At 34.3% G+C, this 19,912-nt stretch overlaps 1 protein-coding gene across 1 annotated transcript; it reads left to right on the top strand.

Annotated features, from left to right (window-relative positions):
- Positions 1-4,884: 4,884 nt before the first annotated feature.
- LOC127108153 (protein THALLO) lies at positions 4,885-12,405 on the top strand. Its single transcript, XM_051045580.1, has 16 exons — positions 4,885-5,218; positions 5,362-5,453; positions 5,614-5,749; positions 5,922-6,064; positions 6,222-6,356; positions 6,458-6,570; positions 7,602-7,689; positions 8,351-8,530; positions 9,958-10,113; positions 10,217-10,294; positions 10,387-10,526; positions 10,608-10,734; positions 11,248-11,525; positions 11,671-11,734; positions 11,825-11,893; positions 11,992-12,405. Exons 1-16 carry the CDS (start codon positions 5,101-5,103, stop codon positions 12,121-12,123), a joined length of 2,049 nt encoding a protein of 682 aa, XP_050901537.1. The 5' UTR covers positions 4,885-5,100; the 3' UTR covers positions 12,124-12,405.
- Positions 12,406-19,912: the final 7,507 nt, after the last annotated feature.

Raw genomic sequence — 19,912 nt, 5'->3', positions numbered from 1 at the left:
ACTAGAGGATCCAAGACTGAAAAGTGTCAGAACACACAGATCATCAATAAATGCGTTGCAAAAATGTAATGAAAATGACACACAAACACTAAAAGACCAATACATATTATTGTCAGTAGTATGATGTTGCCTATCACCTGTTTCATCTTCCACCTATAACCTTCTGATAACTTAGAGTACAAGTAGAACAAACAAGTGACATCCCAGTTGTTCTCGTGGATCTACTCAAAGTCCTTGAAGTATCGTAGGTAAACGACATCCACATAAGTGGAACTCTTGTCCATAAAAATGACAATGCCAACCAAATATAATAGGTGGGCTGACATATTATACACTTTATGCAGCCCCACCTACTTGTCATCACCTATAGTCTGCTATACTCTAAGGAGCCCATTTGTATATACCTTTTTCATGAATTCAAACCTAGCACGAGCCCCTATAGTTTTTTCCATCTACCTCATGGCAACCTCTGGGTCAACTCCTAGATAGTCTACCATTAACTCAAGTGCCTCATATTTGCTAATCCTCCTATGATCTAGAAGTTTCCCCTAATTGGAAGATGCAACAAACTTCACACATTGTCGAGTGTGATAGACATCTCACTAAGTGGTATATAAAATAAAGATGCCTCGGTGTGCCATCTCTCCACGAATGCACTAAGCATCCCGTGGTTGACAATAACATAATCGATATTGCATAAGTCCTTCATCCTAGACAAGGACAAAGCAACCTGAAACCACTTGTTAGTAGGCTGAGACAAGCCAATAATCTTCCGCCCATGGTTAATGATTTTCAGCGGATCACGGTCCTGTAGAAGAATAAATTTATGTCAAAAACTTATAATGTAATAATAAGCGTAATTTAAAAAGAATGAATCTTACTAATTTAACATCCCCATCCCAAACATGTATGGAAGTATGGTCCGAGTAATGAGGCAGCAGTCTGATATGACCCTGGCTCATCACCATGAAGTGGCATTGACTTATCAGCGTGAGGTCCCTTCGGTGTCTGGGTGACACTAGTGCCTTACCTCTGGTGACTCAGATACCTCTAGCGCCTGAATAAGTGAAACTTTTCGCCTAGAATTTTTTATGAAAATAACCATATTTTTCAAGAAAATTCCCAAAATAACTCTGGTTTCAAAAAAATTCCCAAACTACCCCACTTTTAGGAGGAGGCGCCAATTCAATTGGCGACTCCTCTTAAAAATTGAATGGAGCCTCCAATTGGATTGACTAGGGCATGTGCTCTAGCCAATCCAATTGGCGCCCATATGTATTACCTGAGAGGAGACGCCAATTGGATTGGCACCTTAGTGTAAAATGCAATTTTTTTTGCTAAATGGTCTATGCGATACATAATTTTGAAATATGACCAATTGATATTAATAAAATTTTCCTTTTACACAAAAAAGTCTAATGGTGATGACAAGGATCACCTAACCGACCTCTGAGCCCACATCCCCTAGTTACCCTAACCCGTGGCCCTAACCCACGTTGATGATTCATTACTGGTGTTTGAGCATCTGAAGGGCCATGAGCGTCACTACAAACTACATGAGATTACCTCTTGAGGTAGTCAAACAAGTCGACATAGTCTTTAGTATGCATCGAGGGTGTACCACTGTATCTAAGTTCATGACCCATGCCAGAGTAGTTGGGTTGTGTTTGACTCATTGGTGGGCGACCGAGACGGTTGAAGGGAGACATGGGTGTACTTTGCTTATGGCGGTTGCACAAGACGACAATAACAATGTATTTCCCACTGCCTTTGCTCTGGTTGAAGGTGAAACGACTAATGGATGGGGTTTCTTTCTTCGACATATCAGAACGTATGTGGCTCCACAAGCCAATCTCTATTTTATTTCTGATAGACATGCTGCCATTGAGAGTGCCTACAACAACCATGACAACTAATGACTGATCCTCCTTCTACCATGTGTATTGCATTAGACATATTGCACAAAACTTCATGCGTGCAATAAAAGATAAGAATCTTCGCAAGAAGGTGGTGAATGCTGGGTATGCTCTAACTCAGCCGTCATTTCAATATTATCGTGATGAAATTAGACTGTCTAATGAAGACGCAGGAAGATGGCTGAATAACATACTAGTAGAGCAGTGGACAAGGGCATTTGACGGAGGTTGTCGATTGGGCCACATGAGAACAAACCTCGTGGAATGCAATAACCACCTTGGTAAGATCGACCTATTATAGGTTGACTTCTACGTTTGCAACCAGAGGTGAAAGATGGAGTGCAGTGTTAATGTCTGGGCAAGTATTCAGTGAGTGTTGCATGAAAGTCATGAAAGAGGAGAGCATCAAAGCTAGCACACACGCTGTAACAGTCTTTGACCGTCATAGGCAAAATTTCAGCGTCTAGGAAACAATGGACCACAACACGGGGAGACTAAATTTAACCTATGTTGTTAGACTAAACAGAAGTTGGTGCGACTGTGGAAAATTCCAAGCCGTCCGCATTCCTTGCTCCCATGTCATTGCAACATGCACATATACTCGTCAAGACGCTTACATCCATTTATCTGATGTGTACACCGTCATGAATGTATATAATAAAAGCTTCTCGGTACTACCAATCGAGAAATACTGGTCTCCATACGAAGGTGATATAGTTTGGCACAACGACGAGATGCGTAGAAAGAAAAAAGAAAGGGCAAACAACACACGTATCAGGACAGAAATGGACTCGATAGATAAAATGATAAGATTATGTAGTATCTGTCGTTAACCAGGACACAACAAGAACAACTGTCCCAATCGAGGAGCATCATCTGGGTCATAAGCTCTTTGTAACATTGTATTTCTGTAACCTTCAATCATTATATATCATAAAGTTTTTGTTACAACGAGGTTCACAACAAACATCAGTACAAAATAAGCTAACTGAAAACAAAAATATTTCTAACTGATTACAACAATCAAATTGATGTCATCTCGACCGAACATCATTTTCATAGCATCCTTATCAGTTTTCATTCGCACCCAACCAAAGATACCGTCGAGTCTCTCAATACTTCTAATTTTTCCCCTTCTGGTATTTTCTCATCTAACCAACGAACCAACTCCCTCTTCAGTTGATCGAACATAGTGATATTCTAGAACAACATCAGCATCTGAGGTTTGTCTCTCGCATAAATCACCTTTTCGTATCGGTGACGAACACCAAACATGATTGCCAAATGATGAAATGAGATGTGGAACAATGACCCACACAACACATCTATTTATAACAAAAAATTGCATTTTACATTGAGGTGCCAATCCAATTGGTGTCTCCTTTGTAAAAATACACATGGGCGCCAATTGGATTGGCTAGGGCACATGCCCTAGCCAATCCAATTGGCGTTTCGATTCAATTTTTAAGAGGAGTCGTCAATTGAATTTGCGCCTCCTCCTAAAATGGGGTAGTTTGAGATTTTTTTTGAAACCAGGGGTAATTCTTTGAAAAATTGGGTTATTTTTGTAAAAAATTCTGTCGCCTATGGGAAGATGAAGGAAGTGATGCGTTAGTAGATGACACCCGTCTCGTACGGGAAGAAGAAAATGGAGATATGTGAGCCTTAGAAGTCGATGCCTCTGCATGAACCAAGCTAGAGGAAACAATAGCTCTAAAACCTGACTCTTTTCCCTTCAGACAAATGCATGATGTGCATCGCCTCAGTCTGTTGTCTCTATCAACCACAATGCCTGTAAGTAAACTAGACAAGTGTCACACAATTACTACAAGCAACCCTACACGTAAGAAAAAAAAATAGACATATAAATTACGGAGATGCATCTCCGGTTCTTGGGCATTCAAACGCTGAAAAATTCTAGAGATGCATCTCCAAAATTTTCTGCAACATTCAGCTTCGTTAATATCAGTAATGTAAGCCACAAAACCCCCAAAAGTAATGCATTGATCATTATTTTTAACCATCAAACACGTTTTTTCATTATGTATAAACTATCATTCATGCAAAAACTATTTATTTCTTAACTTAATAATCAACTTCTACTAATTTATACAAAAACTAAAAAAAAGTTATAAAAATAAAAGATTTACAAATTAAAAGTTTACTTCAGTGTTGAATGATCTTTTTAATGTACTTGATGTTGATGAGAGATTCATCTCAATAATTTTTTAACGTTAAGTCAAAATTCTATTAACTCAAAATACGTTCGAAGATGCATATTTAAAAAATATAATATTTTTATATTTTTACGTAGTGTTTTAGTAATACATAGAATTTACATTTAAAAAAAAAACTCTTAGGGCCTGTTTGATTTGATTTTGTAAAACTGTTTTTTAGTTTTTAAAATTTGAAAATAAGAAAATTTGTTTGGTAGTCTAATTTTATAAAATTGTTTTTGAAAACTATTCTCTATTGAGAGTTTTAAAAACTAAAAAACTAAAACAGGTTTTAGAGGTTTTGGTTTTTGATTTTTAGTTTTGGAAATTATGATGAGGAAAAAACAAGGAAAAGTGGTACACTTTTTAAAACGATTTTTAAAAGTAGAATTACCAAACATGTTTTATTTTATTGTTTTTCTTCAAAACTCTTTTAAAATTGATTTATAAAATAGTTTTTAAAAACTATAAATTTTTCAATTTTTAGATTTTAGAAACCAAAAACAATTTCTCCAAACAAATTTTTAACTTTAAAATTTTTAAAACGATTTTTAAAAACAGAGCTACCAAACAGATTTTATTCCATTAATTTTTTTAAAAATAATTTTTTAAAACTGATTTATAAAATCATTTTTAAAAATAGAAAATCAAAACTCAATCAAACGAGCCCTTAGACTCGATAGGTTAAAGCCCAAATCGTTTTTTAATTGTCAACACATTAAGGTCCAACACTATAGAAACCGAACCCATATCATAAATTAGGTTTTGATACCGTTTCTCCTTTTTTCTTTTGAAGTTTTGCATCGACAGCTCCCTTCTCCCTCCGCAAGTTAGCTCCACCTCCGCCGCTGTAACCACCGTCTCAATCCTCAGCAAAAAACGAAGCTCCAAAATCTTCTCAACTGCTCTGAGGCATTACTCAAGTTCACAGTATCTCGTAAACGAACCTTTATTCTCCAGGACATAGAATGGGGAAAAGAGGAAGCAAAAACTACCAGAAGAAAGACGTAACCAACGCTGCAACAAGTTCCCGACGCGACCGTCATGTGTTTTCCACTCAAGACATGGACGATGAGATAGATGCCTGTAACAATTTTTTCTTCTGCTGATTGAAAAGTTGATTAGAAGTTATTTTTCTAGTTATAATTTAGTAGTATCTGTTTTACATGATTATTATGAATTTGGCTTCGATTAAGTGATTAGCTTGTGTTGATGATCTTTATTTGCAGTTCATAAGCAGAGGGATATTGTTCCACTTGACATAAATGCTGATTCTGCAGAGTCGGATGAAGATGATGAAATACCTATTTTTGACTCCAAGGTTTTTTTGAAGTTATTATTATAGTGCTAAACCGGATAGATGCTACTTCTGATATTTTATGTTCTACTTGTTTGTTTGTTTAATAAGTAGAAACTTGGCTGTTCATGATTTTTTTTTGTCTGTTTACTTGTCTAATTTTTTTCATTCTTTCAAATTTAAGGATATTGATAATGATGATAGTGATGATGATGATGATGATGATAATGATAATGATGATGATGATGATGATGATGATGATGATGATGATGATGTGGAGGAGGATGAATATGGTAACGGCAAAGGCTATATTTCAAAATGTAAGTTATTGATCCAGCTCTGGTAGTGTTCTGTTTGTTGATTGGTTAACTAGTTTATATATATAGTTCGGATTTAGGAAGATAGTTCTTGATTTCCTTTCTTACTTTTGAAAGTTTTTAATGGAACTTATTTGAAAGGTGGTTTTGATAAACATGTCTCTGTTTTGCTTAGTAATTAGGCAAAAGAAATATTTAGATTCAAAGCATGGTGGAGATGAAGATGAAATGCAAGATGATGATGAAGATGAGGGAGATATTAAAACAATTACCGGTGGTAGAAAATACTCACATGGCGCTGAGAATCGTAATTTTGAGGTGAGGATTTGAGCATAGCATTTGAAAAGGATTTTGCCACGTGTAATATTTGAAACATTGATGCATATATGTAGTTCTTTTGGGTAGATAAAGTGAATGATTAATTTCTCATGCTTTTTGTTTTTTCTCTTGAATAATTGTAACTTGTTGGTTTCAGCTACAAGCAAGTGATGATGAGGCCCCAAAAGAAGAGGAAAAAATTGCAACCGACATGCAAAGGGAGAAAGCAAAAGGCTTAACGATGGAAGACTTTGGCCTTTGGGACATTGATAATGACAAATTAACTTCTAAGGTGAGTTCTGCTTAATATCTCAATGTATGTTGCCTAGGCATGGTCGATTACTAGTGTAGAATCTGTCAACAAACATTTTGTAAACTTCTATATCTCTATAGGATGCAACAGATAAAGGAAACAGAGTAATAAAACCACTGGATAGAGATGCAACTTTCAAGGCTGAGGATCTGAATGCTTTATCAAAGGAGGAGCAAATGAACGTCCTGTATAGGTTAGAATATTGTCCTTATATTGCCATTAATATTATTGATTACATTTTATCATGTTCCCATTTTGTGCATTGTGCCCTATGCTACTAAACCAGATACCGACATTGCATCCATAGATGTGAATTACCTTTGGATGAAAAAAACTGGTTTCAAGAATATGCATGTATGTATTGGATTACCGATTCGAAACTAAATAAATGGAAGAAAAAGACTTAAATAATATTGGTGTTTAAAGGATATAAAAGAGAAAATGGCAAAAATTTGGTGTTTGTGATGCTCTATTAGAAAACTGATTAATTAAGGGTAGACTAGTTAAGATCATCTTCTGAAACCATTGGTGAATAGAGAAACATACCTATATGCTCAAGATATTAAGAACATCAACATAAAAGCATTTGAACCCCATACTGAAAAGATGATTAGAAGTTTCCTACCAAAATTGATTGAAAAAGAAAAAAATGAAATGGAATCTGTCCTGCTATTAGAGGAAAAGGCCTAATTTGAGGGTAAACAGTGAAAAAAGGAAAGCTTGAGCAACTCGGTAGAAATCTAAGCTGTTGCCTTGCTGATTTCACTCGTGCAGTTTGAGAAATATCTTTGATTGCAATCACTGATTGCCATTGCTTTGAGTATACTTGTGTGGTTTCAGATGCATTACCACACAACATTAATTTTTTTGGGGGTAAAACCCTTTCAATTTCAAATGTCTGATATGCTTTGGCCATGATAGTCATGATACTAGGAGTATAGTGTAAAGCTGCATTCAGCATTTATATGAGCACTTTTCATCATAACAGCATTAACATAGGTACTTTTCATTCACAGCATTAACATAGGTACTTTTTTCTAGCAATAATCAGTAGAAATCTGGATGAACGTCTACCCTGAGGGAAGCTGTTGAATCCTCACAAAAATTGGATCACACCCCCTTTATTGCTCTTATTAGCCTATCTCGTGTTGACAGTCTGACTGCCATATGATAGACTTCCCTGTTTTTTCTTGAATTGGTGACTATCTTCTCTTCTCTTTGCAGGTCTGCTCCAGAATTAGTTGATTGGTTGTCAGAATTGAACGAGGCACACACAGAGCTTGAATGCAAAATCAACCCATTTTTAAGCAAGGTTTTTCTTTCTCCTGTGGTCTTTTTTTTACCTGCCCATTTTCGTTACTAGTAGTTAACAAAACATGAGAAGAGGCTGACATGTATTTATATCAAATAGTCATAGTCTACAATAATTTAAGTTTAATAATGAATATCCCTTTTTTGTTTGGTGGAGAATGCCATATTCATGTTATGATGGTAAACTCATGCAACCTATTGAAAGCATGGCAATGTGAATGTTTTGGAATGGAATGTTGCCGGGAAATGGCTCCGAGGTCTGTGGACTTCAGAAGAGCAGAATCTGTCAATTGATATATTTACCAATTTATCAATTGTATATCAAGAGAGGCTTAATTGTGATTATCTTGGTTATTTCTTCCTTTCACTTTGTGTTTCTTTAGGCCTTAGGTACTATTTGTTTTATTCTTTCTGCTGAAACATTGGACACCCTGTGGGATTATACTACTGTTATAAATTATAATTGTATTCCCACTGTTTTTAAGTGTATCCGTCTCTTTTTCTTTCATATTTTATGATCTTACTTTGAAAATAAAATCTCACAGTCCATACTTTTCGTGGATAGACAATAGTTTTCCCTTTCTTTGTACGCGTTTATGTATTTCCCCTTGGATGTGCTTGAAGTCCATATTTCATTACAATTTAATTCATCTCTTATGAAGGTTAAAAAGGGGGAAACGGTAATGGAAGGAGTAGTGCGTTATTTTGAGTTGAAACAACCTCTCATGCTGTCCTATTGCCAAGCTATAACCTTCTACCTTCTACTCAAGTCTGAAGGGCAACCAGTGGATGATCATCCTGTAATAGCTCGCCTTGAAGAGATCAAGGAATTAATAAATCAGGTATTTCATTTTTAAACTAGCTCACATCTGCGACTGTAATGATTTAATGCAGTTTCCGTAGTTATTTACTTGTCACATGAGCAATGTTGTTAAATAATGGATAGCAACGTAATGTTGAGCGAAATATGAACCAATTGCTATTGTTCTGTACAATATGTCATTTAAAACAACATTGTCAAACAGTCCGTATTGCGGCACTATAATCGATGTTTTAAAAATCGGACTGGCCGTCGACCTGGTCAGAGCACATGGACAATGGTAATACCTAAAGGTTACTTATTGAACCACATAATCTGGTTTCTATTGAAAAGTATTCATGATTTATAAAAAGAACTGTGTTTTTTTTTATATACTATTTTATAGATAATGGGGGCATATTGGAATCCTGTAAAAAATTACTATTGGAGTTCAATTTATCTCAGTTTCACTCGTGAAGTTTCTTTTATCAAAGTGTTTGAATTGTCTTATTAGTTATTATATTAATGTAACTTTCAGATGTTTATAGCCCAATCCCATTAGTCACAAAACCCCAGATTTTATAAGCCTCACGAAGAGTCTCTCATAATCTTCCCTAGTGACCATCTTCCACTTTTTTTTACCGTGTCATCTTCATTTTTGATAGTTATCTTTTTTATTTTCTCCTCTCAATTCTCAACCCAAACATTCATTTATTCTTCTTTCTCACTTATTCCATCCTCTATTCTTCTTCCATCTTGTTTTTCACAGTGATTTCAGTGCTTCACGTTTTGGTTTTTGACTATATTTCTTACTGTTTTAATTTGTTTTTTTTCCCTGCTTCTAAAGCGAGTTGGGCCGACAGTTTAATCTGTTTGATACTGGTTTAACGACGTTATCACCAGTTTGGGTGCATACCCATTCAATAACTGTACCAGTCTGGGTTTTAAAACATGGGCTATAGCACTGTTGTGTAGCAGAATTTGAACAAACATCTATTTTTGCTTTTCGTAAATAACACTGCATGTGAACAAGATCGAAATGAATTAGTTACACGTTTAGCTGCTGCTAGATGGAGACAGATATCACTTGTTTGAATGTCTACAGTTTTTCTTGTATTTTGGACTATCCATCTTATTTGAAAATACAAGGCTTTCTTGTATTCTAGATGTAGTATATTTTACAATGTTGGAATTGTTATAATTTTACAACTTTACAATATTATTGCAGTTTTAGTCCTGTAGTTTGGTTAATCAATAGTTCAACTAAATTCATTTGGAAATAGTTCATAAACAATTTATTATATTGCATACATAGATTGGTAGCATTGCTTACACCCTGGAGGACTTTGTATAATTCATTAGATTAATGTATGAACTCTCTAATGCAAAAATTACACAGAAATATCAGATCTGAGATGTACTTGATCATTTTTAGACTTTGCAAATTTCTAATCATGCCTCACTCAACAGATAAAACAACTTGACACAGAACTTCCAGTTGAACTTGAGGACATTCTTAAAGGAAGTAGCGGGTCAGATCATGAAAATGCTCCAATGCCAGCGGATTCTATCACTATACACCAAGAACAGCCTCTGGTCTCCGCTGTATCACAAGAAGAAGCAATGGTAGTTATCACTTCTTAATCTTGGCTTATATTTTTATGTCTTATTTATAATCTTAAAAAGTGACAAGTCCTTAGCAGTTAATTTTTTTTATGCATTGCTGCAGCCTAGCAATGTAGTTGAGAAGAAAAAATCGGATGTCTCAAAGGTTGGTGTACAAAAAGGAAGAAAAGTAAAAGATCAGGTGATTTATAGATTTCAAAATATATTTAATCTTTTATTTAGTTTATTGCTATATTAGGTTAATATTTTAACTGTTGCACATTAACATGGCAGAAGGATCACATTGGCGCCCAGAGTTTGGAAATGTTAAAAGTTAGAGCTTCTCTTGAGGAAAAGTTGCAACAAAAGGGTTTGTATAATCAAACTGCTCCAAAGCCAAGTAATTCTCTAAAGCGTTCAAGACCGGCTAATGGGTATATCTTCACTCTCATATATCTCTTTCCTTACTTCTTTCCAACATCTGTGAACTTACTGGCAATTTACAAATTTCACAGCCAGCTTGCTACATATGATGATTTTGATGATGATGCTGTCAATGTTAATGGGACAGCAGGACTATCTAATGGTCGTGTCTCCGGTAAAGTTTCAGAGTTTGTTAATGCTAATCTGAAGAAATTCAAGGTACTAAAAATGAGATTTTATAGACGGATTCTGATTTCTAATTTCATTTGCAATTGTTAGCCCTCACAGCCTAAGTAAACACAACTCATTGCAATCTCTTTGCACTCAATGCTCTATGCCTCCATCTTTTTCATTTCCTAACATTCCTTTTACAAATTTCTCCTTAACGACAAATTATTTTCCAAACTTAAATATGCACCATAACTAAAGGAAATTAAATTAAAATGGATGTTATACAATGAAAGACGTATACATCTTAACACAATGGAAAAGCAGACAAACAGACATTTAGTGTCTGTCTTTCCACTAGTATTCATAATGCTTCCTACAAACTGAGGCTGACACTGAACTATTGCCCAGACTATTGCTAAAATTTGTTTAGTTTGGTCATATAAAACATATGCAATCTGCACACAGTGCTATTCATGATATCAAGTGAAATCTTTCGGCAGTTTTCATTCATTATATAGCATGTTCTTTGAAACATCTGTCTGATCCCTTTTTTGTGATAAGGTGGCTTCTGGTGATGATGATTTGCCCAAGAGAGATGGTATTCTTAATCGCCGGCGGCAACATGAAGTCCGTGTGTTGGCTGGTGCTAGCGTTAAAACTGAGGATGACAAAGGTGATGATGATGATCAAATGACTGATCTTGGAGCTCATAAAGTTGATGATAAAAAGGTCACTGAAAGCGGAGGTGACCCAGAAAATGAGGTTTATAAACAAGCAGAAACTTTGCTAGCTGCAAAACGTGCTGCAAAAAGTGCTGCAAAAGCAGCGACCCATTCAAGGTGAACTTTTGGAGTCCACTTGCCTGGACTACTTTATCTCTGGTCTTTAAGGATATTAATTTTTCCATCTTTTTCAATATGAAATTAATATATTTTTTGTTTTCTATAAGCAATATGAAATATTAAGATTGTTTTGCTTTTGCAGGAAATCAGCTGTCCCCTCTTTGCCAGAGGAGACCGTGGACGGAAAGCGCTATATCACTTCTCAGGTTCTTATTCGATCTGAGGTTTTTTCACTCTAATTGTTCTTATGTTTCTGCAAATTTGTAAGTCTCAACTTGTTCACTGACGTGCTGTAGATGGCAAAGAACAGAGGACTAACTCGAAGTCGCAACAAGAATAAAAAGAATCCTAGAAAGAATTACAAGGTAATTCCACTTCCTCTCTGGTTAACAGACTCTTCAACTTTAAACGTTCAACTTTCTTTCTTTCCTATTTTACAATCTCTTGCTAACTCAATATGCAGCTCAAGCATCAAAAAGCTCTTAAGAATCGGGGAGGACAGGTTCAGAATTTCAGAACGCAGACTGCACCTTATGGCGGGGAAGCCTCTGGAATTAATCCAACTATCAGTCGAAGTGTCAGATTCAAGAGCTGATTTTGTCAATATACACATTACAATATCATTCAATTTTTCCACCAATTTTGAATCATATTAGCTGCGTCTGGAGTATAACTTGTATAATTATTTATTAGAAACTGAACATCTTTGGCATATTAAATTTTGTCAAGCTGTCAATTTTGGTCCAAGTATTTCAGTGTTATGTTTATTTTCAAATTATTGAATGACAACAACGGAACTCAAGGCATGAGATTCAACCCCTGAGAAGATGAATTATTACATTACTTATTAAATATAAAATTGAAGTCTATTTGTGCATCTCGTTTTCTAATAGAAGGTGCTTGATATGTGGACTCCAATTGTGATTCTTACCATAAGATTTATCTCAGAACAACATTGTGATTCACATAGAAATCAAGGACATGAAGTATTTGATGTTCGGTAATAATCGAGGTTACAATATATTTCAAGTGTTTGGCATCAATTGCAAGTATCCATGGCGGGTTTTTTGATACTTTCCTTAAAACATATTGAAAATTTAGAGCAATTTTAGTGTAATACTACCTTTTAGAGCAATTAGATTCTTATTGAAAAAACCAACAACAATGTTATTTCGAAAAATTTGATAGTATAAGTAGTTTTATGAAAATTTTAATAATTTTTGGAATGGATTTGAGATTTTTTAGGAAATGAATTTTCAAATTTTTTGATATTTCTTCATTGAAAATTTATAAAATATCGATAAAAATGCTTGATATTTTAAATAATGTGAAAAATTCCGTATCAAAAATTTTGTTTATACTATTAAATTTTTTTATTTTTAATATGTTAATAAAAGTGAAATTTTTTAAATAAAAATAAAATAAAATAAATAATTAATAATAAAAATAATTTCAAAAATATGAAAATATGGGAAGTCAATAGCAAGATAAATGCTCCATATTTGTGAAGGTTATAAAAATTCTTACCACTGCTGATATGATACTGTATAACTTTTTTAGAATACTCTCTTTAATCAATATATATTTTGAACAATAATAAAACTGTAATATTATTTTAATTGTGTTTTCACTATTTAATTTTAATTGTCTATGATGCAATATTTTTAAAGTTTTTTTAAAATTATGTATGTCTTAGCAGTATATAAATCCAACAATATTTTACTTTTGTTTTGATAAATTAATTCCAATTATTATTTAAATAGAAAAGATAACATAAATAAAATAAGAGATTAATTGAAAGTTTTACACCACCCGTTAATTATAGACGTCGGATATTAAAAGTTTTGACTTTTATTTTAAAAATCTATAAAATAATACAAATGGGTGATGGTGATGAATCGACATGTAAAACTTTTTACACCGATAGTAAATAGGAATTAATCTCATAAAATAACAATTTTATCAATCTTTCTCATATTCAACAATTTATACCTTTATATATAACAACTGTTTTCGTTATTCTTTATATTTCACAGTAGTAATGTATAAAATTAGTTAGTTTTGTCATATACAGTAGTTGTACATTGTTTCTTGTTTAACACATTCCCTTTTCTTTCTCTCTTTCTTCAATAATTTAAGACATTATCACTTTTTTTATTCATAGTATTATATTTTTACTATTCCATATGAACTTTTAAATTCACATTCAAACTTATAAATTAGTCAGATAATTTTTTTAAAAAAATTGCAACTGTTTATAGAGATAACTCTCCTTTTCAAATTTATATAGGTAAACCAATTTTACTCGAGTTTTGAATGTTTATTTAAATTATCATCTCAATATGAGATAACTTAATTAATTTTTTCTAATAATTGTACTGTTTTATAATTTTCTTAAAATAACTTAAAAATTTGCGATATTTGTTTAGGTAATCCTTCACCATATTATTTTAGAGAAACGCTCTTACCACCAAATTGTAGTGTCTCTCATATCTTAAAAATTTAAAAATGTCCTTAGATATTTAGAGATTCATCTTTGAACGCATTCAAATATATATATATATATATATATTCTTTCTTCTGAGTTTCACTCAAATTTTTTTTTAAAAAAAATTTTGGAGATGCATCTTCGTATCATATTTGGGTGTATCTACATTAATCTTAGTTTTTTAATGAAAAAAGAACACTGAGTCCGGAGAAGGTTAGGTGAAAATTTCGGATGTGCATCTTCGGATTTTTCTGATAGTTTGAAATGTAATACTGTTTTTTTTTCTTCTGTTATTGGTGGTAATAGCTATGGTGCACCCAAATATGTTTCCCAAAGCTAATGTTCGAAATGAAGCGTGATGTTAAACCGGATAAGGCAAATGATGATGTTAAACCGGGTGCTCAACCGACTGGTGTAGAGGTAAATGTTCGTGCACAATTTACTAATAAAGAAATGTTTTTTGTTCATGAACATATGCTACATTGGGACAATAGAGAAGTTGGAAAATTGAGGTTCGACGTTGTAATAGGAAGGTCTAACAATGGTTCGGATAAAAGACAAACATTTGTAGCAATGATATGCGAAAGAAGTGACACATACCAAATGAATATTAGGAAGTTGAAACGAGACGACACAAAATCGAGGAAATGTGAGTCTCAATTTAAATTGCGTGGATACTGTATGGCGGATGAAACATGGAAATTTAATGTGATTTTCGGTATACATAATCATGCCTTGACTGACCAGCTAACCAACCATCCCATTGTATTTCGCCTTGTGCTGAATGAGAGGGAACTTGTTTCAGACATGACATAAAACATGGTGGTTTCGAAAAACATACTCGCGGCATTGAAACAAAAAAAACCTATAAATGTTTCAAATATCAAGCAAATATACAATGTGCATGCTCGAGACAACAAGGCAGTAAGAGGACCAAGATCTGAGATGCAACAATTGTTAAATTTTTTGGAAGATGAAGACTATGTATCAAGGTACAAAGTATATGAGGATAAAGTCACTTTTAGAGATATATTTTGGAGTCATCGAGATTCCTTGAAGTTGTTTAACATCTTTCCCTCTGTGCCCATAATTGACTCAACATATAAAAAAAACAAGTATAGACTTCCACTCTTGGAAACTGTTGGTGTTACTTCTACGGAGATGACTTATTTAGTCTATATATCCAGGAAATAATTATATGTCGAATTTGTTCTACATTTAAGGAGTGTGTGTGTGTGTGTGTGTGTGATATATCCAGATTTGCTACAATATGTTGAGGACACGATTCTGGATAAGGCTAAAGAGAAGATTGTTTGTGCATGGACCGATCAGGCTCAACACTTTAGCAATACAACAACTAACAGAGTTGAATGTGCACATACTAGAGTGAAAATTGGTTAAGAAACAGTAATGTGATTTTTTTAGAGATTGGGATGTCGTGAACAAAATGCTCTAAAACCAACATAATGAGATACAAACATCTTCTGGTTGGATTATTATTGTGTTAGGACACCGATTGAAAGATAACATACTTTATTCACAATAGGTTGGAAATGTGTCATGGGAGGCATTGAATTTTATTTTCCACGAAGCCAAGCAAGCAAATAATACATGTTCTGATAGCTCAAAGTATGAATGTACACTTCAGGAGACTTTTGGTCTTCCATGTGCTTGTTTAATTTCAAAAAGGCAAAACTTGAAACACCAATACATATGGACGAAATTTGCACTCATTGGACAAAGCTCCATTTTGATGATGATAGTGTGACGAAGGATGATAAATCAAACATATCTATCATGACCGAGTGGAAAATGATCAAAGGGAGATTCATGAAAGCTGATGACATCATTAGGGATGACAATGGACATGGTTTGGGCAGGGTACTATAGTGTCCGTTCCCATACCCGCAGTTTGAAAAAATCTCCGTACCCGAGCCCATACCCTCATGGACACCAACATTTGTACCCTTGCCCATACCCTATGGCTAGCTAAGTACCCATACTTATCCGTATTTATAATAAAACATTATCGATCAATTATAATTTATCATGTCATTTTAAGTTTTTGACAATATTAAAAATAATTCAAAGATGTTATTATTGAGTTAACAAATAAACAAACACTTATATTTAAATGCATACAAGTTTAATACATATGTATTCAATAAAATTGATAAACATACATGTGTTTGTAATAATAAATATATATAGTGCGAGTATGGAGCGGGGTGAGTACTAAGGTACCCGTAGACGTGCCCATACCCGCATATTTTAATGGGTAATTGCCTGTGTCCATGCCCGTATCTATTTTGCGAGTTTTTACCCTACCCGTTGTGGGTAATTTTTGTTGGTATCCTATGGAGAGATGTCAAATTACCATCCCTAGACATCATGAAATTGCACATCAAAGAGCAATTTAGGAAGATTGCATATCCAGAAATAACAAACTTGAAACCATTGTCAAAACAAAAGGTGCCCCAAAAGAGGTAAAAACCGACTCAATTATTTTTATTTTGAACATGTTGACTCACATTTTCTAGATTTTCCGACTCCAAAATCCCAAAAAGGTGTTTTCAAGGATGCTCTCATTAGCAAGACATATCCTCCACCGCCCTTACCAAAAATCAGTTATATTGAAGAGATGCAGCTTTTTATGCACAAATACATCGAACGGATTGTAGATGTTGAAGATGATGACAAATATGATTTTTGAGCTATTTCGAATTTACTCGATAAAGGAGAGGAGGATCACCAATTTGTCCTCCGTCATCTTATACAAGAGATGACGACACATAGGGAATCATGCAAAAAGCTAAACGGGTACAAAGCAAATTACGATACAATTCTCAATGCTCTTATTCCTTATCTTAGTGGTCCGACTCCGTTTGACAAATGGATGCACTTTCTAGAAATTGGACATCTTATAGCAAGTGCTTATGATAGGGTGTGCATTGATTTAATATAATATGGTTTCACGAAAACATTCTTTCCACTTCGGAGCATGCCACGTCATAATCCATCCGAACGTATCATGCGTATTTGTTGACTATAAAAAACATTTTGTTCAAGTGTATTTGAAACTGAGATGTCATATACCAAAGACATCACCCGAGTGGACGACACATTTCACATAAGATGTTGAAACATGGTCAGATTACTTTCCTGAAAGGATGGAAGAGTTCACCAAATTAAGGGATATTGAACGAGAAGCAAACAAGGAAATGTCGAAGATTGAGCCACCAATAGATTTAGGTAGTGACTCAACTTTTTATGCGTTTTAGTTGTAATATAACAATGTAATACATTTTCTTTTGTAAGAAACGCACTACATAATGTTATAAAATTGGGTGATGTTTTTTAGATGTTTTTTTTTTGTTTTTCAAATTCTACTATGTATAATTAGCATAGTTCTGTTATGTATAATTTTTGGATGGATCTGAAGATGCATCTCCGGACACACCATTTTTATTAATTAAAAAAAACAATCAGGGGAGCATCCGAAGTTGCTTCTCTAGAGAGACCCTTATCTTTTTTGGGAAAAAATGCAGATTTGGAGATGTATCTATGAAGTACCCCAATACATACATGATCAAATATGCAAGGTCCTTATTGCTATACAACTTTTATAAATAGGATCTCTCAATCAATTTTCTTTACACAAATCATAATGACTACATATCCCCATCTTTCATTTGTATATTTCAATGACACAAAACTCCCCACTTCAATTTCGGATTTGCGAGAACATACTTCTCGTCGATCTGAAAATCAAACTGAATACTCTCCTGCGATATCCAAAGAATCAGAGAGTTGTCAAGCTCAAGTACCGTTCATCCTTGATAGACAACGAAGAAAGCATAAGTTCATCATGCTTAAATTGAAGACATATGATGATTTGAAGGTGACGTAGAGTACCTTTTATCGTTACTCAACAAAGGATTTGATTGAAGTGGATGCGACGATTCAAAGATCAATCGAAGATATTATAATAATGTTGCAACGTCCCGTACAAACTGTTTTTAATAACATGTAATGTTTGTCTATGTAATGTTTATTTTCGAGTTAATTTATGTTTTCCATTCTGCCATTTTTTCTACATGTTTTTGTTTTGAACTAACATAGGAAAATCCAGAGATGCATCTCTGGAATTCTCACAGACAAATGAACTAAAGGAAGATACGAAGATGCATCTCTGAATCAACCTTTCGTGCATACGAAGATGCATCTCCTGATCAAATTTTTACATAATAAGGATTTCTCTCAATTTTCGTCTCAGTTGTGTGGGAAAAAGGTGCATCAGGAGATGTCTAGAGATGTATCTCCAAAAACTGGGGCCATTTTAGTATTTTCGCAGTGATGTGGAATAACCCCTAAGGGTGGAAAGAGAAACACCCTTATTTTACTTATGTATTTTGGTAGTTAAAAAAAAATTGAATTGCATTTTTTTAATACATGGGAGGGATAAAAGCCCCAAACAAAACTAGACAAAAATTAAGGGAGTTTATTAATGTACCATATATGTTTCTTAGGCACCACGCAAAAATTCTAAAATGTCCCTTAGTTTTCGGAGATGTATCTCTGGACACATCCAATGCACACTCGGCATAGGCCGTTCTGAGTGACGCCCTATAAATTGGTTTTTATTTATTCCGAAGATGCATCTCCGAGATATTTTCATAGATATATTTTTAAAACGTTTGCACACTAGTAGCAGAAGCAGACACCATAAACATGTAATTTTACAAAATAAAATTAACATTCATAACATAAAATACACATAAATAGATGATTTTAATATAAAATGCAACATTACACTTCAATATCCAGGTGACCACTAATTTGTCTGTCGTCATCTTATACAAGAGATGACGACGCATAGGGAATCATGCACAAAGCTAAACGAGAACAAAGCAAATTACGATACAATTCTCAATGCTCTTGTTCCTTGTCTTAGTGGTCCGACACCGTTTGACATCTTATAGCAAGTGCTTGTGATAGGGTGTGCATTGATTTAATATAATATGGTTTCTCGAAAACATTCTTACCAATTCGGAGTATGCCACCTCATAATCCATCCGAACACATGATTGTATTGGTTGGCTATAAAAAAAATATTTTGTTCAAGTATATTTGAAACTGGGATGTCATATACCAAAGACATCACTCGAGTGGACGATACATTTCACACAAGATGCTGAAACTTGGTCAGATTACTTTCCTGAAAGGATGAAAGAGTTCACCAAGTTAAGTGACATTGAACGAGAAGCAAACAAGGAAAGGTCGAAGATTGAGCCACCAATAGATTTAGGTAGTGACTCAATTTTTTATGCGTTTTAGTTGTAATATAACAATGTATTACATTTTTTTTGTAAGTAATGCACTGTGTAAGACCCCAATTTTGTCCCTAAGATCCCTCATGGCATCATATCATATCATATCATTGCCTCAAGGATCCTTGTGCACCTTGCCTGCTTCCCTATGGGTGGGTTATCTTTTGAAGGTGATTCTTGATCACCAAGCATGTTTTGCATTTGTATATCATTGCTTTTCTTTTTAACCACTAACCAAAAGTACAAAAATATGTCATCTAACCTTTGTCTTGCAGATGAAGCAATCACAGGTCAAAGCAGTCAAAGGCATTCATTGAGCAATAAGTGGTGGCCATTCTTGAGAATTTGGACCCCACAATCATTCACAAGAGCTTACATGAGCTATGTTATCATTTTGAAGCAAAATCCCAAGTGGTAGAGGCTTGAATTTCATCAGAACATTCCCAGTCAACTGAAAGCCTAGAAAGTCAACTGCCAAGTCAACAGTTGGATTTGGAGGTGGGAAGTGATTAGAAATACTTCATTCATGTTCAAACAAGTCTCATTTGACATTTCAAGCATCAACA

Source organism: Lathyrus oleraceus, chromosome 7 (genome assembly GCF_024323335.1).
Source record: "Lathyrus oleraceus cultivar Zhongwan6 chromosome 7, CAAS_Psat_ZW6_1.0, whole genome shotgun sequence".
Taxonomy (NCBI): domain Eukaryota; kingdom Viridiplantae; phylum Streptophyta; class Magnoliopsida; order Fabales; family Fabaceae; genus Lathyrus; species Lathyrus oleraceus.
This window is presented reverse-complemented; position numbering and strand designations above follow the sequence as displayed.